This window comes from Photinus pyralis, unplaced genomic scaffold (genome assembly GCF_008802855.1).
Source record: "Photinus pyralis isolate 1611_PpyrPB1 unplaced genomic scaffold, Ppyr1.3 Ppyr1.4_LG7, whole genome shotgun sequence".
NCBI lineage: Eukaryota > Metazoa > Arthropoda > Insecta > Coleoptera > Lampyridae > Photinus > Photinus pyralis.
The window spans coordinates 7241590-7265643 of NW_022170738.1; the positions used below are offsets into that span (position 1 = coordinate 7241590).

A 24054-nucleotide genomic window follows, 5' to 3' on the forward strand; every position below is an offset into this window, starting at 1 on the left:
TTGTATGGAATTGTTGCTAGAACAGATATCGCATTACCTCTCTGAATTTTTAGACTTATACGTTGTTTAAGAAATTCAGTTGAACGACTCTGTCTAGATTTCTCAAAAATTTTCCGTCCTTAATAAATGACTTATTTATTAATGAATTATTTAGACTAGAATCAATGATATTAAAGAATCCTTTTCTTGATTTGTTTAAAATTCGATTGTTATAAAATCATGGCCAACTACTAAAATGAAAATGCAAAAAAAATGGCATCAATTCAATGAAATGGGAATAAATCAGAAAATGTTAAAGATAGCTATAGGAACATGTAGTATCAAAATATTCCAATTTCGATTCTCTATCTCATGCAATAGGAAGAACATGGTCATTCCATTAAAAAAAACTGAGTTTTTGGACTTTGAAATTTCTTAAATTTGGATCTCCATAGGTGCGGTTGTACGCAACTTAATTTTTTTTTAAGTACACTAAAAGAAAGCCCTATTCATTCTCTATGCACTGATAAAAATGGATTGCCATGACTATAACCGTTTTCAAGTAATCAATTAGAAAGGTACCATCTGCATCCGCCATTTTTTTTCATAAAGTCAACATAACTTAAAAACCATAAATGGTAGATATCGACATATGGGTATCAAAAGAACTGAAATTTCACGTAGAATCCAAAAATGCAATAAAAAATAGGGGTTGTCATTTAAAATAACGAAGTTACTATCTACTTCCGGTGTTTCCGGAAGTGCGGCCATTTTGAAAATATTTTACATCGATTCGGCCTTCAGAGTAACTCCTAAGTACAAATTTTCAAAAACCTACCTATTTTACTTTCCCAGAAACTTTTAACCTAAGCTCCCAAAAAAACACCCTGTATAGAACTTCATATTCTTTTTCCCTACGAATTAATAAGGTTAGAAATACACACTATTTAAGAATTTGTCAAGTTAGGTACCTTGTAGCTGTACCACAACATAGTCACCGACATCAAGATCACTGAAATTGTGGATTATTGTCTCAGTATCTTGGTGACATTCAGAACTAGCACTAGATGTTTCATTATCGCTGTCAATTTTTCGATCCAAATCCATCTCTAATAATTGCAATGCTGTGATAATGTTAAGAAAACACAATTTAGTGGACTTATAGATAGCTGAAAATTTTAAAATGAAAAGGATACGTGATGGTTTCGAAAGTTGTATGGTGCCCAGACCGTAGTGAATACAGATTTCATCTGGCTTACATTCTAAGCAGGAAAGTTCACGTGCTTGTATCATAAAGGGCTTTTGAGAAGACCACGTAAGCTCATGAACTTTCATTGTTCCTTTAAAAGTGCAGAGATTTTTTGGTACAATAGCGTCGATATCAGTAATCTTTTGACTGGGTACGGAATATATTCGGATGTTTCTTGTATTTTCTTTCAACTCTGTAACTAGAGTCCCAAAATCAGAGATATCATTGCCTCTACCAACCAAGACGTCGGCAGTTCGTTTCAAGCAGCCACCTACGCCATCGGGTGCTCCCTTTCCATGCCCTTTTTCACTGAAATGCCATCGAAAGGTCCGAATTCCCAACATTTTCGCAACGAACCCTACCATCAAATGAAACATTTTTTTGTTACGATATTGTGTGGACGGTCCGTCGCTTAGGAAATTCGCATGTCGGATGTTTGGTACCAGCTCCTTGATATCTTCTAGCAATGGTTCGAGGTGGGCACAGATTGCCGACGGGTCATGTCGCAGATCTTCACAAAATGTACAACATGATAAAGGTTTAAGTTGAGATTGTTCATTTCTATAATATATTACAACCGTATGTAGAGATATTTGGGGCTTCGAACCACCAAAATGCGCAGACTGTACTTCCTCGCCGTATTTACAATTATAGTTTTCGCTGAAATCCATGTGCAAAAGAACTTCGTCATTTTTGAGCTCTGTTTTAATTTTATCAATAACTTGATATTGGTGCTGAATATTCCTGACATGGAGGAAAAAAGAATCGATGCAATCCTCAAGCGCTAGCAGCATTTCTCCTTTTGTAGTTTTCACAGTTTCCTTTAATGTTTTTTGACAAATCTTATCTTCTCCTTTTATGGTGACGTTAACTCTTTTCGATATCCAACGACAATATTCTGCTGGTTCTGTGATGAGAAAACTGCTATCCATTCTGTTTATTTTTGTGCCTTTGCAATCCGGGCATTTTCTTTCAAGACAAGGTTCTTTGGGGATTTCGGATTCTGACTTGCAACACAAGCTTCTGATTACATCCTTCTCAGACGATTCATTGATTATGTTTAGTTGTTTCAGTTTCCTCACAAGTAATGACATGTTAGCATGAGTGGAACACAGACACGTTTCCCTGCATCTCGCGTTAGGAATCAATACCCAGAACGGGCGGAGTTTGCAGAAGCTGGCATAACTGATCTTAAGATTAGAATGGGCAGCAAGGAACTTCTTGTGTAGATTCATAAGCGAGTCATTGAGATATCTCTTTTGTTTCTTACATTTCCTGAATGTTACTGTATCCTTTTTTCCTGGACACATCCTGCTGTTCTCGTCCATTTCAAGAAAATCTGTTACGTAAATCCTGAAACGTTTCAGTAATTCTTTCTTTTTAGAAGGCAGTGGTATTGATTTTTTGTAGATTTTTCGTGAATATGATAGGTTTCTGATATACTGCATACATTTGTGTTTTTTGACAATTTTGCCAGACAAATTTGCAACAAAATTTGCTTTATCACGACTGTTTTCTAAATTGGCCAAATTGTTCTTAATCTGAGAAGTGATTACCTCGCCTACTAGCAGTCTCTTTTTCACTTCATTAGAGACGGTTTGATTCCCTATAATCAACTTCACATTCTTTTCGGGCGTTGCCAATGGTGCAGATTGCCTTTGTGTTCTTTTTTTGTATTTTTCGCTTCTTTTCTTTTCCTTTTTCAACTGCTCTTCTAGATGCTTTATCTTCAGCTTATACTTGTACGTATTTCTACGGCGCATTTTTTTCCCAGTAGCAGTTCGACTTGACGAAGTGGTTGGAGTCTCTTCTGGGTTACTTTTCGGCGGGGGCGTATTCACTCTGAAAGACAGAGGAGAATCTGGAGGTGTATTTGCTTCCAAAGATTCTACCAAATCCTTCTTCCTTTTTTGCGAATCATAATATCTCTTGCTGTATATTCTCCATTTCTTTCTAACTGACCTTTGGGTGCGACTGTCCAAATTATCGATTTTCTTTATTTTTCCAGCATTTACTCTTGCATGATACCTTTCTCGTTCTTTCCTTTTGGCATCTTCATGCTTCACTGGATCATTTTTAATAGCCTCACGTAATCTTCTCATAGATTGTTTTTTTTTCTCTTTCCGTTTTTGAATTTCAGTTTCGGTAGGCGTCTTTTTGTTTTTAACCATTTTTGGCACAACTGAAAAACACCAAAGAGAGTTCCTAGACGTCATTAAATATTTTAGTCATATATTATTATGTGTACTGTAGGCGATGATGAGTAAAATCTCAACTCCATGACCTGTTATCAACTCCGTTACCTCAATCGGTAACGGTTCTGAGGGTCACGGAGCTGAGTGTTTTCATATTTGCCGGGCACTTGGCGGTCTAATTTTGAGGTTAGGTAAAAGTGATTCTAAAGGCGTTTTCGGAAATTATGCCCGAGTAAATAACCCAGTTGGTAGGTAACCTACACAGGTTCGCAACTCGAGTTATATGTTTTCCGAACGTTTTTACATAACCTAATATTCCTAACCGTGACATAACCTACATAAACATGTCTAACAAGGATAGTATAATCCATTCTACTATTCTTGGCACAAGTAGAAAACGCGCTACAGCAGCACTCCTTGCGTTTTGGACATCTGTAGTAGATTCCGACGACGATGATGACAATGTGATTGTTAGTCAACAACTTTTAACTACGAGAGAACATGGGGAAAGTAAACGTGTATGCATTAAGAATTATGTTGCCATTGTAGAAAGCTACAGTTTAGATGGTAATTAAAAATATTAAATTGCGTAGGTACCAGTTAAAAGTCATAGGTATTGTAGATTTCCGTAAACATTTCCGATTGACGAAAATGAGCTTTGAGGAAGTGCTAATTAAAATTGGTGATAAGTTGTCAATGGCTAGTTCCGTACACCACACTGGGAGACCTGGAAATGATGCGAAAACACAGTTATTAGTAGGTCTATGGATTCTCGCAAATCAAGAGTCGTACAGGTAAAATGAATTGTATAATTAATCTGAAAATGGTTAACATTTCCAGTCTTACAGAACCGTCGCCGATAGATTTGATCTGACCATTTCAACAGCATGGTGTTACTTTAGAAAAGTTGTAGATACTTTAGTTTCAATTGCGTCAGATGTAATTCAGTGGCCTAAAAATGAATCACAGAGACAGTGCTTCTCCACTGAATTTCGTAAAAGACAAGGATTTCCAAATGTTATAGGTGCGATTGATGGAACGCACATACCAATAGTGGCCCCACACAATATGGCAAACTCTTACATCAACAGAAACAAATATTATTCAATTGTCTTACAAGGAGTTTGTAATGCTAGATATAAATTTATCGATTGTTATGCCGGTAAAGTTATTAATTAAAAAGGATACTATCATTTATGAACTCATTAGGTCCCCCTGGAAGTGTCCATGATGCCAGGGTATTAAAAATGTCTCCCTTAGGAAAAAAATTGAACCACAATATTCATGATCTCGTGCCCTCAGATTATCACTTGTTAGGTGATTCAGCGTATTCAAATGCAAGTCACCTACTTACGCCTTACAAAGACAATGGACATTTGAGTCGAAAACAGAAAAATTATAATTACAAGCACTCTGCTACAAGAGTAGCTATTGAGCAAGCATATGGGCTGTTAAAAGGTAGATTCCGCATTTTGAGATACGTAAATATATATGACACCAAAGTAATTCCCAGCGTTATTATAAGTTGTTGTGTTTTACATAATATTTGTGTTGATGCAAATGATGTAGATGTAGAGCCGTATCAAGAAGATGCAGATGCTAATGTTGCTGTAGGTATTAATGATAGAAACTTAGACACTAAAGGACGCATTAAACGTGATGATATCGCAGAAATTATAAATTAACAAAATTTTGTAAGATTAGTATTTATTTTACAATGTACATGTTGCTTTAATTATGTATTTAAATGCTTTTCGATTACATTAATCAAGCGTTCTTGCATTTTCATTTTCTCTTGGTGGCGTTTATCCATATCTTCGCGAAATTTTTTAAACCAAACTGGCTCATTTTCCTTGTTCTTACGTTTATTATTTGGTCGAAGCTGTGTACTGCATGATGGGGTGCTCCTCCCACTATCATTGATGGGACTATTTGGACATTCTGGTTCCTATAACAAAAGTACATGAAAGATTCAAAATATTGATGGAAATGCTAAACTCGAGGAACAAATTTAAATGAAAAGTATAAAACATTAAAACCTACCACATTCAGGCTGCTGCATTCTGCTGGTGGATTTATCTCAGGATTTTGATGCAGTAAATTATCCATAATGTCAAAATATTTAAATTGTAATCTATTTCTACCTGTGGCAGCATTGTGGTCAATCACCTTTTTGTACTGTTTTTTTAAATTTTTGAATTTATTTTCGCACTGCTCCCATGTGACCATGTAACCATTTGCATTCATCAGTTCGGCAATTTGTTGCCAAACTTTCCTGTTTGTTGTAGACTTGTCTTCAAATCTTGTTTTATGTTCCTCATACAGTGATATCAATAGCTTTATTTCATTATCTTGCCAATGATGATTTTGAGGCTCGGATGCACTTGCTTGGCTACGTTGAGTCACTATTGGTGTTTCCTGCTCCTGAGATACGCCATAATCATGATCCTCATAATAATCTTCATTGTTGAGGGTTATATCCTCTTGCTGCCAATTTTCAACCTCTGTACTTTCACGGGATTCCAAATCAGGGGCATGAGTTGTTCGAATATGTTCATTAACAATATTTTCATATGATATAAAGTCGCAGATTTCACATCGTGCGAGCACCCTATTCATTTTTGATTGTAGCAAATAATAAAACTAAAAGTCTTCTATTGACGATTTTGTCAAACAAAAAGGTAAACACTTCAATCAAAACATAACCTACAATACAGACGTACCCTACTCACTGACCAGAGTTATTACTAAACAACCGAGTTGCCAACCTGATCTAGTTTTCGAACGCAGACAAAATAACCGGTGTGAATAATCGAACGCTTGGGTTACAACTCGCTAAGAACCTACCTAACCCGGTTGAATTTCCGAAAACGCCTTAAATTTAACATCTATTATTGTATTATCGAGGATTGCTAACGCATTTGTTAGCAAAATTCTATTTATCAACCAATTCCGAGTATCACGGAGTTGAAACCGCCGACGGGTCGATTACTTACCGATCAACTTTGAAAAACAATACACGCACAAAACTCACATATAACACTGCCTTCGCGGTTTTATCATAATTTATTGCTTCAGTGTTACCATCTGAAATAAGATTTCCGCCAAATTCCACAAAATTCTGTATTTTTTGTCAGGTTGGTGATAGCGTCACGGAGTTGAGGACGAAGCCTGGGACCGACTTTAAGCAATTAATAATTTTCCATTTTCTTCGTATTTATCATAATAGAGCATGTTTTCATTTGAAATAAAGTCTGAGCAAATTATTAAAACGATATTGCGATGATAGTGTATATTTACGATGGCTTTAAATTGGAATATTCCTTGAATAGTATGGATTGGGACATGGCACGGAGCTGAGATCTCATATACCGTGACCTTGTTATATCTGAAAAAACAGTAATATTTCCTTTCGACGTTAAGCGTATTAGGGTATAGACAGTGCCCATATCACTTTTATTTAAGAAAATTGATTAGAAATAATGTTATTCTAAGGAAAACTAAGGTGGGACATCAATTTGCACACTCCTGGAGAATGACATTTATAATAAAAAGTCGGTTATTTCTGACTCTTAAACGTCAAAATCTGTATTAGAACAAGTAATTACGTAACATTGACCCTCTTTGGAGACCTAATCCCTAACTTTTTACAATAACAATTCCGTCCACACGCGTTTTCTTTTCAAGAAACTTGCTTCAATAAATCTGCGGGTGAGATTTTATGTGTTGTCTTGACGAAAACCATCGTCACTTTTTGGGGGAACTGTTGCCCAAATTATGCAAAACATTTAACAAATTTTGGATATGTTTCAGAAACGTGTAGGCAATATTATGTAAAAAAAGTGTAAAAACGATATTTTGGAATATTTAGAGAAATTATCAAGATTTCAGAATGATGCAAACCTGAGGAAAACGTTTCATATACGAGTATTTTATTGGTCACATGGTGTGGGAAATATTTCAGAAGTGTGTAATAACATTTTTATAGTTTTCGGTTTTTGCACATTTGTTACATGTTTAGCAAAGCAATGTTATACAGCATCTGAAACGGAACTGATTAACAAACCATTGGTGAAGAGACACACATTCCTTGATAAGGTGTCCTGATTAGAGTTACCAGATCCAAAAATAAGTTTACCTGACACCCCGCCTGAGCAATAAATTTCCTGACATTTGGGCAAAAAATGTTTTTTTTTTTCAAAAACTCGAGGGTGAGTGATTAAAAGTTTGAAATGCGGTGTGGCGAGGAAATTCCTGGCAATTTCCAATTTTCCCTGACAGACAGCTAAATTTCCTGACATGTCAGGAAAATTCTTGTCATCTGGTAACCCTAGTCCTGATGCTACCTACAATTTTACCTACCCAATGCTAATCTGCAAAAAAAAATAGTCGCATTCACGGTATAGACTTAATTGCATGACTAAATTATAAAATCTGAAGATTAGATAAAAATAACAACTGACTAAAGCACTACAGGAGCTTCTTTATAATAAACAAGGCAGTGTATCAAATGAACGTTTCAAAATAGTGAACAAAAAAATATAGCCCCTTGCAAAAGCCCTTAGTTTTTTAATTTGTTTATTGTCACCTATCTGTTATGTACAGTAAAAGGCTAATATATGACAACTTTATTTCATCCATCATTCTTAAAATATTGTTACTTCGGGTATTCACATGTAAAGGACAATGAGAAGGACGTGAAGGTTAGTAGTTAGTAGATTAAAATAATTAAAATGTATTTCATCAAATATAGGAATAAATCCATATAAGTAATATATAAATAAGTCTCTTAAAATAAATCTAATGACCGACATCCTGTATAATACAAAAGGAATTCCTTTTGAGATAACCACTATGCAATTAACTGTAGTTAGAGAGGTACTTATAATGGAACGGATTAAAATATAATTAAATCCCAATCAATTGTATTCATATCGTAATGTGATGGTACTTACAAACTAGAATAACATGTTTACTAAATAACTATTTATTGCGTTATGTAATTCAAGAAAATTGAGAAATTTCCTTAGGTCGGTTTTATGCTCCGTTTTTTGTCGCTTGTCACGTGGCCACAAAACGTACATCCTACAACTAGCATTTTTAGATTTGCAGGAATCCAGGGGAAAATTGAAGATGAATTACCATTACAAATAAAAAAGTCGACGTCCATCTACCATAAGGTTCAAATTAGTTTTGAAATGCGCAACAGCACAGAAAATGCGATTTATATTTGCAAAATACTCCTTCTGATATCCAAGAAGGAGCCAATACTGCAATGTTACCTACCCCAGAAATCCTAACAAAACTACTGACAGATCTATTATGAATTGAATCAATACAAACAATGAAAACTGCCATTTGGGAAAATCAGTAATAGTGGCATATTTTTTAGAGCTCCCAAAATTACGTACATTTTTGAACCGACGGAATGTAGAATACAGATCACAGCAAATGACCTTTATTTCATAAGGTATCACCGCTTTACCTGACTCATTTGAGAACGGAAATAGCACTTCACCAAAAAGAAATACCATGGAAATTATCGTGGAGTTACAATAAGTAGGTACCTCTACCTATAATAAATTTAGTGCCCGGATTTTTAAGCAAAATGCACATTTTTTTCTACACCTTTAAAAGTAAGCAGTCATGTTATACCTTGTAACTTGTAAGGTATGTATTAATAAATCGATTTGATTATGATTGATAGTGCTTATAAATGCTTCTTTAGGCTATTACGAATTAAAATGCTTATTTGATGATTTTTTTATTATAACTGCATATTTTCCTCAAAATGCAAATATTTTTTCTTCTTGTCCTCTGTGGCGTTTCAGGTAGAATGCAAGTAGAGGATTACCATGTTATTTTAAATTTTGAATAAATGTAAAACATCTTCTCACGCCGACTATAACCCCCTTATATTAAGCTCTTCTTTGTCGGTATTATTGTATTTTTGAGGAAAATTGAAGGTCATGTCATAAAGCATACCTAACACCAATAAATAACAAAAGGGATGACTTGTTTGTTAAGTAGTTAGGAAAGGCTGGCAAATTACAATACTTGCATATTTTACTAACATGATTCAAATTTCGGTAGGTCTATACAATCTTCAAAGGGTAGCTGTATTTACCTAGGGTCAAGTGGTGTAAAAATGAGACGTTTTAACGTAACTTTTGATTTTCGAGTGGTTCTTGTTTCTCTAAATTTTCAGAAAAATGGCCATTTCATATAGAATTTGATGAGGAATAACATTTAATTAATACATTTGAGTAAATTATTGCGTGTTTTAGAAAAAAAAAATTAAAATTGTGTCTCATTTCTACCACCTTTTAGGTTAAAAATGAGACATGGTACGTCTAAAAATGAGACACTACGTTTTCAGGCATTTATTAAATAGAGTGCGTTGCCTATCATCCTTGGGGTAATACTAATACATTGGGGTAAATGTGAGACACTCATTATATATTTTTTCTCAGTTACTTAAAAAAATACACACAAAAACCTAATAATAATAAAAAGAAATATTTGATTTAACTCATCATGAAGAAATATGGTAACCATGTTGACACAAAGTTCGAAAATAAAGTAAATCTTTAACATAAGCTTTAGTTCACATTAAATTTATCAAAAGCAATAGAAAATACAAATCTTTGTGATACTCTCGCGGTGCCCCCATGAAAGTCTGGGGCTGGTAAATTTCAAAAACTTGCGACGAACTTCCCCCTTAGCTCGTGCACGAACGGTATTCTAAATAAGGGAAAGCACAATTATTTCAAGTTCATTTAATTGTCGAACAATAATATAATTGTACAATTCAATTATTACACCGGGGACGGTCGGTCGGTCACTCGGGCGCCACCAAGACTTAATCTGCACCCCCTAAGTCTTGGGAAAAGGGGCGGTGCGGTCTTCGCGGACGGGGTGGAAAGCCTCCGGGTATCCTCTAGTGGAGAACGGAATAACCAGGGATCGGTCAGGGTTCACCACAAAATGGCGGCGGTCACTTCCGGATAATCTAAAACAAAATATGGCCAACGGCCCGGACGGTAAATTTCCTAAAGGGAATAAAGCAATAAAGCACAAATCAATTAGCGGTGTCTAGGGGAACGAAAAGCGGAAAAACAAGGAGAACAGAATATACTCCCCCCCCCCTTTAATCAACGTAATTGAAAATTAAGCGCTTACCTTGGTTAAGTAACGGTGATTTAAACGGTGGTAACACTATCGATAGAAAATACGGTAAGCTTAAGGCGGTAATGAAACTTAGCGGAACGGGGTAAAAGTTACGGTAGTGCAAAAAGGTAAACTCAAAACGGTAGTTAAACGGAAAGGATAACGGATTGACTTACGGTCGCTCAAACGGTAAAACAAAAGGGTTTCGGTGGATTCGGAATGATACGGTTTCGCAAATTAAAGAAATCAAAAGGCGTACTTACAACTCGAAAGTATGAAGCAGAAAAAGATCCCTCCCAAAATGAGCATTTTCCTTTTAAAGGAAACCAATTTTGGTGGAGGTGGAACAGGGAATTTCCAAAGCCGGGCGGTACTCGTACCGAGAGCGGTAGAAAATAATTCGGTTTTTAATTACTTAATTGCGGCTCCTGTGATTATCTTAAAAATCTGGGACAACTTGCAAACAACTAGAAAAATTACAGCGCCTCTGTGGACACCTCTCTCGACGGATTCTGACAAGGTTTACTACTGCCCATTAACATGGCATTAATTAACAGCGCTTACCTAATTAAGCGTAATCAAACTTAAGTACTCATCAATCCAATCTGCAACTAGCTCCTTTGGACTTTTCTTCTCAAACGGCGCTATCGCTTTAACACTCTTATCGCAACATGCAGGCATACGGACGGGACTGCAAAACTTGTAAACAACTCGATTTGAACTCGTTCTATCCTTGATTTTACTTATTATGGGAATCTAAAACATCTTATAAATAATTAACGGCGCTGAAACCAAAGAATATTAATTGCCCCTCATCTTCGCCAGGACAACATCCTTCGGTGGTTACAAAAATATCGCGGTCTTCTTGCGTAACGAAGCCCAAACCAATCGTTACTATACCGGGTGTTCTTTGTAAACGGCAAACTAAATGGGGAAATTCCGGGTGCTTCGTTACAAACTACATCATCCTTAGGCACATTATATTTTTCAGGTATCTGGGGAAATATAAATTTATCTCCCTTTCGACGTAAATACGACACAGAACACTCATTTTCTCCTACAGATTCCACGAGCGCAACATAATGTAATATTTTTTTCTTTGTACAAAACTTCACTAAAATGTAGTCTCCATTTTTAATGTCACTCACACAAAAATCTTCATTTGATTGATTTTCTTCATTGACAATGTCTTCAACTGTCAGATTTTCAGTGTCGCTTTCGTCTTTGTAAGGAATGCTGTCATTGTCCGAAGAAGACTCAGTCACTTTAGGAATCTTTTTCTTTGGTTCTTTTTTCTTTTTTTGCAGAGCTTCTTTTTCATTTATCATCCTTAAGTATTCGGCACTGGTTAAAACTGCACATTGCGAATTAACCTTTCGCCTTCGCTTTATTTCGGGGTTTGTTCTATTAATTTTTTGTAGCAAAATGTGTTCAAATGAGGTTGATGGGCGTGGTTCTTCGTTTTCCTTTGTTTCGCATTGCTCAATTCCCTGTTCAGAAATATCACGTGCATTTTCGTCATTTTCTTCTTCTTGATACAATTCAAAAACGTCTAAAGGATTTGGGTTTTGAGCTCTTTCTTTATATCTCTTCAATTTAATTTCATTTAAACGTTCTACTGGATATTTGTCTCTACAGCAAGGGAATATTCCAGTGCTTTCAAAAGACTTTTTAATGACAGAGCTTGAAATTCCTATATTCCATATCTCGCATATCATATCTGCAAATTCTGGCTTTGTGAGCTTCCTCTGATTCAATCGCTGCCATTCTAAAAGCTTTTGATTCCATTTAAGCTTCAATGGACCAAAGCAACATTTGTCTAACGGTTGTAATATATCTGTCGCATGGGGTGGTAATTTAAACAAAGTGATATTGTTTTGTATGGCAAGGTCAATGATTCCTTTATCCAGGTGAGAAACATGACCATCCATTATCACCAAAAGTGGCCTTTCTGAAACCATTGCACAAAATTTGGAGAACCAACCATTAAAAACGGCGGTGGTCATCCAGCCTTTTTCTGAAACAGCGTAACAGGTCCCTTCCAAGTCATTTGACCCTTTCCATGAGCTCCATAGGTTTTGACCTTGATATATAATTAGCGGTGATAATAATAATCCACTAGCAGAAATACAAGCCATTGTCGTTATATTTTCTTTACCAGATCCTTCGATACTCCTATGAACTTTTTGGCCCACCGCAGCAACACCTTTGATCCTGCCTGGATCTAAATTGAAGCTTGTCTCGTCCAAATTAAAGATATGCGAGGGTTTATCTTCTAAACCAAGCTGTTTAATTGTTTCTTCGAGGCGATCATAGAAAGAGTATATGATAAATGGATCGCTAGTGGCTGTTCTCCTACATTTTTCTAACTGTTCCATTTTTTTCTGACTCAGACGATTTCGTTTACAGAACAATCGAAACCAATCATCACCTGGTTTACCATCTTTAAAAACCGTTTTCAAATTATTTTCATTTACGTATGTTTGGACAACTAATTTAACCTCCTCCTTTGATAAGGCAAACCCCCATTTTGCCAATATAGTTAATTTTTGGGTTAAATCTTTCTCTTGATCCACAGATAAGACTTGCTTTCGTCCTCGTTTTGCATTATTTTTATTATGAATGCAGCGGCTTAATTTTGATTTATCAATCCCAAATTTCTTTGAAGCAGCTCAAATAGACAACTCACCTTCTTTAATTAAAGTAAGCGCCTTTTGCAGATCTTCTTCCGTGTAATTTTTCACTTTCGAAACGTAACATCTAGGCATTTTAACTTTCGGGAACCTAAAATTGTATAAAATTATGTATCATTTTTACCCCACAGCTCGTCTCATTACTTGTCTTAAATTTACCCCACTGACCTTGCACGTGGTACAAACAATTCATTCAGTAATACACTATTCGCGCGCGTTTTACTGAATGCTTATGGCAACGGCTTCATTTTGCGACCTTCGCCGAACAATTCCGACGTCTGGATTCGTAAAAGATTGATCAACGATTTTAAAAGTTTTTGGCGCATAAATTGTAACACATAAAGTACGATTCGTTTAATCATTGGTGGTTTATATTTAATTTTTGAATAAATATGACTTTAGGTTTTACTATATCCAGATTTTATTATTGTCGTTTTGTTGTGGGATTAAAATGATCTTTAGTTGCAATTATGTAAGTGTCTCATTTTTACCCATAATTTTGGTTGTTTCATTTTTACACCACTTCACCCTATATTATTTTCATTAATTTCACTTGCGTAAATACAAATACCATATTTACGTTTTCGTTGGAAATGTCTTCTGTACGAAATTCTTATTCTTCTTTGTTGCACAAATATGTACAATAGGTAAAAAGGGTATTAAAGAAAAGATTGAACACGTGATGTATATTGCAACAAAAAAATAAATTAATGAATAAGTATAATAACTACATTGTGCTAAAATAAAGTTATTGTTTATTATGCTTATTTTGGTGCTTATTTTCCGAGTTTACGTGCTTATTTCCTTACTTATTTCCGTGTTTGATAGCGCTTACAATTCCGGGCTCTAAATAAAGCAATGTCCCTTAACCTTTATCAGTAAACAAATGAGTGTGACGACTCATATTGTTCTAAATCCTTTTGTATTTTAATTTCGCGCGTCTTAGAAATGTTCACTTCCACGACTATTTAGGTACGTATAAATGCAAATTGATTGAAAGTATCAGTAGTAAACGGAGTGCGCAAATTACAAATAATTTTACATTTGATTTTTACACATCGCAGGACGAAAACGTTAGTTAAAGTGGAAGTGCAAAACACTGCGAATTATTTACAAATTGCCTGCAAAAATGAATTTAATTAATAATTCAAACATGAAACATGAATCGGATGCTACAATACGGAAGAAAACATCCCTATAGTAAAAATTAAAAAAAAACGCATCTCCCAGATGGATAATGTTACAAACAAAAAACAATTTTGGTGGGCAATTTCAGTAGAACTGTAAATTATATGAACGAAAAAATGATACAAGATGTGCATACACGGTAAAAAAGAATTCGTTAAATTAAATAAATTTTCTTTAATTCAACCAAATACAAGTGTCACTATTTCACGACTAAATATTTTGTTCAAACAAGAGCAAAATTTTGTTGATATGCAAGTATTATGTTTTGTTAATTTAACAAAAGTTTTGTTAATTCTTGTATATGTGTATGCACTTTCTAGTAAATAGTACAGTTAAATCAACAAAATATTGTGTAAACTAAAAGAGTGAGTTATGTTGTTTTTATTGGATTTATTTTTGGTTTAACAAAATATTTTGTAGAATTAACCATACGTATACGTTAACTAAACAACATTGTATGTTATTTCAAACTACTTGTATGTTAAAAATAAACGAATTTATAGTTAAATGAATCAAATATGTGTTAGTATTACCTGTACTTGACGTTCAAATAACATTATGCTTTTGTAAAAATGAACTTTTAATTTACTTACAATAACACAATATCGTACTGTATCAACACACTTAATTATTTATACGAAACAAAATGATTAGTCAAGTTGAATTTATTAATTTGTTCTTTCAACTTAATAATGATTCAATCAACCTATTAACTTTTTTAAATTAAATTTGTATGTTTATAAAAAAATATTTTATTTCAAAATTAAAAATAATTTTACAAAACACTTAAAGGCTAAACTACTTAAAAACTAACTATATTCTAGTAACAATATTTGACTTAAAACATTTTTGAAATATGTACATACTTTACACCAATAACAGTCTCATAAATTGAGCCAGGGTAATTATTTAAAAAAAACGCGTATTCAAAAACTTTATGTTTGCCATTAAACTCAACTGTGTAACTTTTAAAATGGAGATCATAAGAAATTGTGGCCAATGTAGCGGTAAAAAAATATATTTTTCTACAACTGTCAAAAAAACCTATCATTTTCTGACGGATTTCGAAACGCGAAGTACTAGATTTAAACGGTTAATTAATAAGTAAGGTTGCTATTGACAACGTGCGCGAAATCGTCAACAGTGAAAAAAAGTATTTCGCGCACGTGACAAAGTTGAACTTAAACAGCAAATTTAATTAACAATCGGTTCAGTTGTAGAAAAAATATTGTATATAACGCTAGCGCGAAGTCATTTGACTGATATTTTGACTCGGCTTCGCCTCGTCAAAATACCTTCAGTCTCAATGCGCGAAATTGAACTTCGCGCTCTTGTTATATAAATAACTATTTTTCATCAAAAACTGCAATGTGTTCGATTTTGCAAAATGTTGGCATATCGTGCTCAACATTATATATTAAAATTGAATGATTATCATATCGAATTCCATTAAAACTGTACCAATGTATGCAAAAGGCTAAACTACTTAAAAACTAACTATATTCTAGTAACAATATTTGATTTAAAACATTTTTGAAATATGTACATACTTTACACCAGTAACAGTCTCATAAATTGAGCCAGGGTAATTATTTAAAAAAAACGCGTATTCAAAAACTTTATGTTTGCCATTAAACTCAACTGTGTAACTTTTAAAATGGAGATCATAAGAAATTGTGGCCAATGTAGCGGTAAAAAAATATATTTTTTCATCAAAAACTGCAATGTGTTCGATTTTGCAAAATGTTGGCATATCGTGCTCAACATTATATATTAAAATTGAATGATTATCATATCGAATTCCATTAAAACTGTACCAATGTATGCAAAAATTATTAGTATGTTTTAAGGGACCAAAGTATATGTCACAGTATGGTGGTGTCGTATAAGCGGGCCCTGTTTCTATTACGTCCTTTATCCCGACTTGTGACAACATGCGATGGCAAACTTTAAGTTGCATTCTCTTGGCAAGTGTTAAAGAAATATTTTTTCTAGTAGATACTACATTAGCTAATCTTTTAAACTCTTTATGCTTTGCTTCAAACCTGATCGACTGTACCAAACAAAGCGGCCCTATTTTCCTAATAATTCTAGGATAATGCAATAAAAAATGAAATTTAGGTTTTAAATTCTCTTTAAAAAGTTCGATATATAAGAAGTTATGTTCCTCGATAAGCGTTTGAAGCAAATCAATTTCACTATGTGTAATAGATGATGAAATCAAAATTTCGGTGATTTCCAATAATATTAAGTAATAGTTCCAAACTTTGTCTGCTTTAGGGATTAAATCGCCTATAATGAATCTAAAATTTAGCACCAAACACATCATTTCGGCTGATGAAAGCAATAAATGCCTGTTTCTTATATGCTCTATTTTTAAAATAGGGGGTCTGTTACGTTCTAAATCAGTGTACTTATAATATTTAATTCTTCCATTGAGAATGTCAACATTCAAAATTTTTTTTGCAATAAAGTAGTTAATAACGTTTGCCATAGCGTACCTGTGAACCCCTTCAGTTAAGTCATGCATTATATCACAAACAAGGTTTTTTAAAATGTGAAAATGCTGTAGATCGTGAAATATGCAATTTTCTTTTACACCAAAAGACAATTGTTCGACACATTGGTCATAATCATCTATCGTTCTAAGTAATTGATCATCTTCTCTAATTGCAGTTTGCATTTCCATTTTATGCATTTTGCAAAATCTACAATAGTAGTTTGATGAAAATGACTCTGATAGGCCATACAATGAATGTATACCTAGGTTATCGCCAGTAACTAAAATTAAAGAAAAATATACTTTTTCTTCTTTTCCATTAATAGTTATATCGATACCATAGTTTTCTAAAAAATTTAAACTTTGTATAAGGATACTAAAGGTTGCTTTGTTTCCAAAGCTACATCGGTCGTTTGCATGAAATAGCATAACTAAGAATATATTCTCAAGACGTGTAAGGTGTTCTGGAGGTAAACAAGGTACTGAAAAATATACCGCACCTTGTTTATATATGGTAGCATGGCTTCCCAATGGATTACTTGATTCAAACTCATCGAAATAAATTATTAATGGAAAAACATTTTTGTTTTTATTGTGATTTAAGTATTTTTGCCATAAGCTTCCTTGAATTACATTACACAGTGAACCATCTTTATTTGAAAGAAGTGTATCTCGATAATCATTCATAATATGATAAACTCCCGGAAGTTCAAGAAACAGTTTCAATGTACTTTCTACAGGTACAAAGTATCCAACATTTTTAATTAGGTCTAAAGATATTTTTTTGTCTTGTTTTTTCGGTGCAGTTCTTGTACCTATGACGAATTCCGTGGGATTAATAAAACATTTTGAGTTTGTAAAATACTTTTGTCTTTTATATTCCGTATTTAAGTTTTTGAACGGTTCTTCCAATACACTCAACATTTCTTTACAATTATCGCACTTTAAACTTGAACATGAGCAACAGTTTTTAATACTATTTATTGCGGATGAAACAAAGTCAGAAGTGAGAAGTATAATATCTTGTATTAGAGTCAAATTTAATTGAAGTTTACTATATAAAGATGAAACGAATTGGTCTATGTTTGATTGAAATAGTTTACAAAATTGTTCATTATGATCTCCTGATGAATTGTATGATGGTTCTCCAACATTTTCTAAGTTTGAAGTATTAACTGTATAAGGATCAGTAGCGTTTAGAGAATGTAACACATTTGTCGCAGTATTAGTTGCGGTATTAGGATTATTTTTCTGAACATGTTCTAAATTTAAATGCCTTTTAAACGCACCACGTGTGCTAAAAGTTCTATAGCAACAAGAAAAATTTACTATATTATGCTTATATGTTAGATGATTAATATAAATACTAGCATTGGAAAACGAGCAGTTACACTTTTGACATTTCATAATGACGCCAAAAACAGCAGGTCTTATAAATAGATAAACAATTATTTTGTCTTTTGTAACTGTATAAACTAATTAATGTCTTTTAATACCTCAATCAAGTCTAAGATATATGGAATCGTTTTATCTTGTGCAGTGTGCACCTCATACACACATTTCTGAATCAGTATCCATAGGTACTCAGATTGAGAGGGGTAACAGACATTCATAATATGAAAGATTTTAAAATTTAAATCTAATGCAGAAAGAACTGTATTGCACTTGTATCGTATTTTATCAACTATTACGTACGTTGCTGTAACATTCTTTAAAGAAGGTCCTACTACCAAAATGGGTAGCTATCATTCCGTATAAATTTCAAAACGTATAACCGGTATTTCGTATAAAATAAAAACGTATAATAAAATTACGTATAACTTTCATTTTGTCGAACTTGTAAAACATATAAATAAAATTCGTATAAAAAAAAGCGTATAACTTTCATTTTGTCGAACTGACAAATCGTATAAATTAAAAGCCTATAATACGAAACCTGTATTCCTACTTAACGTCTAAATTTTCTGTAAGATGGCGATCCGTAGCGTAAACTAGTGTAAACCATAGTGTTACTACTGAAGAAGATAGGTCATTCTGTACGAACAAAATCCTAAAATTTCGACGACTCGACAAAGCAATCGATAGGTATTAACTAAGGTATTAACCATACTTTACTAATTAACCATACTAATTGCCGAGTTTATATTATAAAAGAAACGCGTATTTTTATTTGTCGGCGTGTTACTAGCTTATAGGTAAAAAGTTTCGTTTCATATGTATATTTAGAAACGATAAAAAACAGACGACATAACAACTGTGCGATTGCATTGTACTTATACATATTACGGAATGGGGAACCAGCCAGCAAGAGCAACGAAAAGGTCAAAATAAATGATGCTAAGGTTTGAAAGTCGAGAAAAAATTATATGTTAAGGAGCCCTCGCCTCCTACATTCTCCAGGCAGAAACTTTTTTTGTGGCCCGACGTACTTCTAATAATTTTCTGTTGCAACCCCGGAGGTTGAACTTAGGGCTTTTAATGCTCATTTGCCCGTACAAATTAAATTCTGCTTATAAGTTAGAGCTACCCAACAAACATAATTATATAAAATGTATGTATAAATTATGTACAAGCTTGTTAGAATTATGTAATATTGGGAGATGAATAAGAGATATTTCATATCAAAATGTCAGCAATTTTCTAAATACCAAATCTGTATATTTTATGTAAATTTCTTGATGTAAATATACATCAGTATTATATATATAATGTAAATTTTTTTATGTAAATATACATCAGTTTATATATATATATATATATATATATATATATGATGTAAATATTTGTACTAAATAAACATATAGAAATTTATGTAAATACGATATATTCATTTTTACTTAAATACAATATATTGAACAAAATGTATATTTTATATTATATAATAGATTACAATACTAGTTGACGACATTAGAAGAATCAGGGTTGCGTTTATCTGGTTTTAACCTTAATTTTGACAAACGGAACCATTCGCTACCAATGACTTCAAACTCTTTTAATGTTATATTATAGTTGACTTGGATCTGATCTGCAAAATAATGTACATCATTTATAAACATCTCAACAAAAACAATAGTACCTTTTAGGACAGTTATTGAAGATAGATCACAAACGCGAAAATTGCCTCGTTGGCCTAGCCACGAACATTTGGTAGCAGCTTCATTAGAGAATATTGATTTCAAACATCTGTGAATATTATCTTTCACATTCCTACCTCCTATAGAGGATATAAAATTTGTCTGAAATAATTTAAATTTGCAGAACACTTTTATACCTAAATATACTTACAAAAATTTTCTTTTGTTCATCATCCCCAAGAAATATTTCAAATTGATTTATATCATCTGTGCTGCTTAAGGGCAACATTTTTCTTAAATCTTTCAGTGCATCATGATTATTGACACTCTCAATTTTTCTTGAATTTTCCATTTTCTCTAGTCGTGCTGATATACCTTTTACATATAAGTTCGTACTTACAAGTAGTTCATATATTTTATCTAGAAAAAAATACAAACATTTAATTACCATAAGAAAAAAATAAAATAAATGCTTACCTAACGTATAACCGTACGAATTAGTGGCAGCTTGTACGGTACCTATAAAAGCAGATTCGTAAAAGCCATAGCATACAGTGTTCCAAAATTAAGTACAAATATTTTAAAGACATTATAAACGTGCATATATTAGGCAACTTCATATATTTAAAATAATTCTAGGTTTGCCGTGAAGTATAAAGGAATATATTTTACCAGACTCGACGATGTTATCTGCAATTATAACTGGCATTTGTTCTAGATTAATGGGTGATGTTGAAGGTGAAGCATAGACTAAAACTTCTTCACACATTTGTGGTGGCGGTGTTCCACTTCGACTTGTTGAATATTCTATCATTAAATTGGCATTAGACATATGTTTGATGAAAGGAATATTTAATTTACCTTCATCACTTGTAATAGCTAGTTGGGAATCCACATATTTTGGATTTTTCTTCCTGTTGCGTTGGACTTCCTCCGAAGAGGTATAATCTTCATTTTCAGCCCTTTTTCTGGCTTCTTCTAAAGTCGCTAAAACAAAGTTTATATGAGTAGTTCGTAAATTAAAGGACGTAGCAGGATAAGAATGGTCAATTGGCCCCCGTCGAGTTTGATTCTATCGAGCCGATAATATCGAAGGGGATCTCAAAACAAAATTTTAGAAGATATCTGCAACTTCTTATTTTCTTAAGAATTCTCTATACTAAGAAAAAATGTGATTTTCCTTCGATATTATCAGGTCGATAGATTCTAACTCGACGGGGGCCAATTAACCATTCTTATTCCGCAACCCCCTTTGAAGTGATGATTAACACAGATGTACAAATCATGGTACAAGCAAAATCAGTAATTTAAAGCCACCATTTTTCGTACCTACACAATGCAGTAAAATTCATTACAATTCACTAACTAGAAACCAAGAAAAAAACTTACAAAAAGTTCCTTCAACTCTTACACTGCATAAACTCCATTTTGCGGGGTCGGGTTTTGCTCCACGTTTTATAAAATTTGAAGGTGTTTTACTCTTTGGCCACCAACACTTAGTGTTATTGTGGGACAGCCAAAATGACGGGATTTCCGAGTAGCTGTCCTCTTCATCCAGAAAGGCAACCACCGCATACGACTTGTCCTGCATCTAAACGTCAATGTTTCTTAATTTTCAGTTCATCAAAAATTTCACTAATGAATTATTAATGTTCATGTTCATCGATTTGAAAATTCCTTAAACTACTAGTTGCATATATGCTAAATATTAAGCTTTCAGTGGAATCAGTGTTTTTAACTAAAATTTATATTATAAAAAGAAAATAATAACTAGCAAGAAAAACGAAAAATTAATCTCTCCAATTGCCGTTGTTAATCTACATGCAGTAGTGTTAGCATTACATCCTTATCTGAATTGGTCTTTAAAATAATGCATTTCTGTGCAATCATTGTTACTGGTATTTCCGTAATATCTATTGCACCTTTGTCTGAAGAAAGCTCATATATATTTAAATGTGAGGATGCACATGGAACTTTGAAAAAGTCTTTCTTGGATAAATACATATGAATTGAAGCATAGATATGAGAATTTAAGAGAAAAAAATTAGTAATTAATGCTACATGGCCATCATTTAACAAACAACAGTTATTTGGTTGTCGGTTAGTTAATTTAAAAGATTTAAATTGCAGTGAGTGAATTTGTCCATTTTTTTCCACAATTTTGGGATAAACAATAGGTTCCACATTGTGAACTAAACTTATTTGATTATTCTTCTCCATAATCCGATTAAATATTTGTTGTAAAGGATTAGAACCAGTTTTGAGGTTTTTTTTGATCTCGCACATATAATTTTCAAATTTAAATGCACTATAATTATCGAGGGCACCAAATATCTTGACATCATTACAAACGTGAATAAGGTTATGAACGTTATAGGACATATAACGTTCACCATATAAACCAGAATATTTTTTTACAAAGTGCAACAAAAGTTTCTCACCGTACTCTAAATATTGTTTGATTAATTCACTGTTACACAAAATACGAATAGCCACACTTAAACATAAAAAATGTTCATAATATTGTTCACTCAGTATATCTTTCAAGGCAATTACACCACCATACATTAAAAAAAACGCAATTCTGTGGCCTTCCAGCGATCAATTTCAGATACACTTCTAGGCATTCGACTAAATTCGCAAGGTATTAACTGCCTGTACGACATATATTTCTTATTTAAAATTTCCTTAGAAGTATCTCCTAAACGTAAATCTTTTTTTCCATTTATCCAAAACTGGAGCATCCTTTTGACAACTCCCAGACACACAAGGTGCATGTAATCAAGTGGAAGTTGAGTTACCATGCCAATATTTAAACTGTGATGTAGTATAGTATCCGATTTATGATGTTCTTCCTGAATTTTCTGTAAAAATGAGACATCTGAACGCAGAGTTGCATTTAATTGGGGAAATATGACTCTATTGTCAGTAAAAGTTCCTTCCGTAGTACACTTGGAACATCCAAAGTATCCAGTGTGACTTTTAATTCCTGCTATAAATGCTCTGGCAGGAGCATCACATATGATAGCATTTATCTTAATGGATATATGATTATTATTTACATAAATTCCATTCATTAAAAGTCCCTTGGCCTCATCACAAAAAGGTTTCAAGTATTCATTTGCATCTGATGGTTTCTTGGCACCATAAAACAAACCTACAATAAATGGTTCTGTGTATGTGTCCTTTATACAAATCGCACCTTGAATTGGCCACAATTGTGAATTTGAACTCTTCGATATAGGTAGTCCATCGATGTTAAAGTTAATGCTGACAACTGGAGATGTATAATTATAATGTACTAAAGAGTGATGTAACATCTTCTCGAAACCAAAATGAATATAATGTCCACCTGCACAACTGTTCACGATACTTGATGTATTAACGGGTGTTTTCATGAACGTGCGAACGTCCCTTGGTAAAGAATTATGCCCATTATCACGTAGCAGGGGTAATAAATCATTTACGAATTGATGCGATACATGATGTTTTATAATTAAAGCACGGAGGTCACTTTCAAAATTAGATACAATTTTATGTGATGAAACGGGATGGTAAACAGATATATCTGAGGATTTTATACTAGCATCAGCTGTAGATAAAGTAGACGATGACAATGTACTATCAAATATTTCACTATGCTCGTCAATTGTTACAGCTTTTGATGTTGACGGTATAGGTTCCTGCGTAGTTTCTTGGGTGCTGTGAACAATATCTGTAGAAGAAAGCTGTGATGCATGAACCGAACGATGATGTAAATGTAAATGGGAAAGCACTCTTCGTCTTTGTTGTCGGGTAGTCAACTCACTAAAATCTTTAATTTTACGCTCGTTATTCATCATTCAAGTAACTAAAATAAGCATCAGGTTTATTTATACCTACACAAGGAACAAACAATTCCCGCTCAGAAATTATGGTATATTTAAGGTTAGGAAAAATTAGCATGTGAAGAATAAAATTATACTAACCTCTAATACTATATCTTCAGTTCTTCACGTCGGTAGAC

General features: G+C 33.5%; 5 protein-coding genes across 9 annotated transcripts in view; 1 reads left to right on the forward strand and 4 right to left on the reverse strand.

Annotated features, from left to right (window-relative positions):
* Positions 1 to 1248: 1248 nt before the first annotated feature.
* On the reverse strand, positions 1249 to 3399 carry LOC116175586. The gene is made up of 2 exons (XM_031493775.1): positions 1468 to 3399; positions 1249 to 1421 (listed from the first exon to the last, which is right to left on the reverse strand). The coding sequence occupies exons 1-2, from the start codon at positions 3397 to 3399 to the stop codon at positions 1416 to 1418; spliced, it is 1938 nt and encodes a 645-aa protein (XP_031349635.1). The 3' UTR covers positions 1249 to 1415.
* Positions 3400 to 3627: 228 nt separating this feature from the next.
* On the forward strand, positions 3628 to 5237 carry LOC116177365 (putative nuclease HARBI1). 4 transcript variants are annotated; one of them, XM_031496337.1, is made up of 5 exons: positions 3628 to 3990; positions 4031 to 4217; positions 4272 to 4329; positions 4372 to 4585; positions 4633 to 5237. In XM_031496337.1, exons 1-5 carry the CDS (start codon positions 3768 to 3770, stop codon positions 5106 to 5108), a joined length of 1158 nt encoding a protein of 385 aa, XP_031352197.1. In that variant the 5' UTR covers positions 3628 to 3767; the 3' UTR covers positions 5109 to 5237. The 4 variants fall into 4 exon arrangements, with proteins under 4 accessions (XP_031352197.1, XP_031352194.1, XP_031352195.1 ...); XM_031496334.1 differs by having other exon boundaries at positions 4272 to 4585; XM_031496335.1 differs by having other exon boundaries at positions 4037 to 4217; positions 4272 to 4585.
* On the reverse strand, positions 5123 to 6303 carry LOC116177366 (trihelix transcription factor GTL1-like). Its single transcript, XM_031496338.1, has 2 exons — positions 5467 to 6303; positions 5123 to 5371 (listed from the first exon to the last, which is right to left on the reverse strand). Exons 1-2 carry the CDS (start codon positions 6040 to 6042, stop codon positions 5159 to 5161), a joined length of 789 nt encoding a protein of 262 aa, XP_031352198.1. The 5' UTR covers positions 6043 to 6303; the 3' UTR covers positions 5123 to 5158.
* Positions 6304 to 19781: 13478 nt separating this feature from the next.
* LOC116177261 lies at positions 19782 to 24054 on the reverse strand. Of its 2 annotated transcripts, XM_031496180.1 has the most exons (8): positions 24017 to 24054; positions 21438 to 21639; positions 20910 to 21035; positions 20721 to 20855; positions 20526 to 20567; positions 20260 to 20468; positions 20051 to 20210; positions 19782 to 19999 (listed from the first exon to the last, which is right to left on the reverse strand). In XM_031496180.1, the coding sequence occupies exons 2-8, from the start codon at positions 21637 to 21639 to the stop codon at positions 19869 to 19871; spliced, it is 1005 nt and encodes a 334-aa protein (XP_031352040.1). In that variant the 5' UTR covers positions 24017 to 24054; the 3' UTR covers positions 19782 to 19868. The 2 variants fall into 2 exon arrangements, with proteins under 2 accessions (XP_031352040.1, XP_031352041.1); XM_031496181.1 differs by lacking the exon at positions 24017 to 24054 and having other exon boundaries at positions 21460 to 21622.
* Positions 23921 to 24054, reverse strand: part of LOC116175587 — a 1927-nt gene continuing 1793 nt past the window's right edge. Inside the window, exon 2 of the mRNA XM_031493776.1 lies at positions 23921 to 23926. Coding sequence (XP_031349636.1) covers positions 23921 to 23926 — 6 coding nt within the window. The remainder of the gene's footprint in view (positions 23927 to 24054) is intronic.

Coding starts and splice junctions, on each gene's coding strand:
- LOC116175586 (XM_031493775.1), bottom strand. CDS start 3,399: ATGGTTAAAAACAAAAAGACGCCTACCGAAACTGAAATTCAAAAACGG.
- LOC116177261 (XM_031496180.1), bottom strand. CDS start 21,639: ATGCAGGACAAGTCGTATGCGGTGGTTGCCTTTCTGGATGAAGAGGAC. Junction 20,856..20,909: donor AGCTATTACAAGTGATGAAG/GTAAATTAAATA, acceptor ATTTAATGATAG/AATATTCAACAAGTCGAAGT. Junction 20,000..20,050: donor TTCAATAACTGTCCTAAAAG/GTACTATTGTTT, acceptor ATTATTTTGCAG/ATCAGATCCAAGTCAACTAT.
- LOC116177366 (XM_031496338.1), bottom strand. CDS start 6,042: ATGAATAGGGTGCTCGCACGATGTGAAATCTGCGACTTTATATCATAT. Junction 5,372..5,466: donor AATGCAGCAGCCTGAATGTG/GTAGGTTTTAAT, acceptor CTTTTGTTATAG/GAACCAGAATGTCCAAATAG.
- LOC116177365 (XM_031496334.1), top strand. CDS start 3,768: ATGTCTAACAAGGATAGTATAATCCATTCTACTATTCTTGGCACAAGT. Junction 4,218..4,271: donor GCAAATCAAGAGTCGTACAG/GTAAAATGAATT, acceptor CCAGTCTTACAG/AACCGTCGCCGATAGATTTG. Junction 4,586..4,632: donor ATTTATCGATTGTTATGCCG/GTAAAGTTATTA, acceptor TGAACTCATTAG/GTCCCCCTGGAAGTGTCCAT.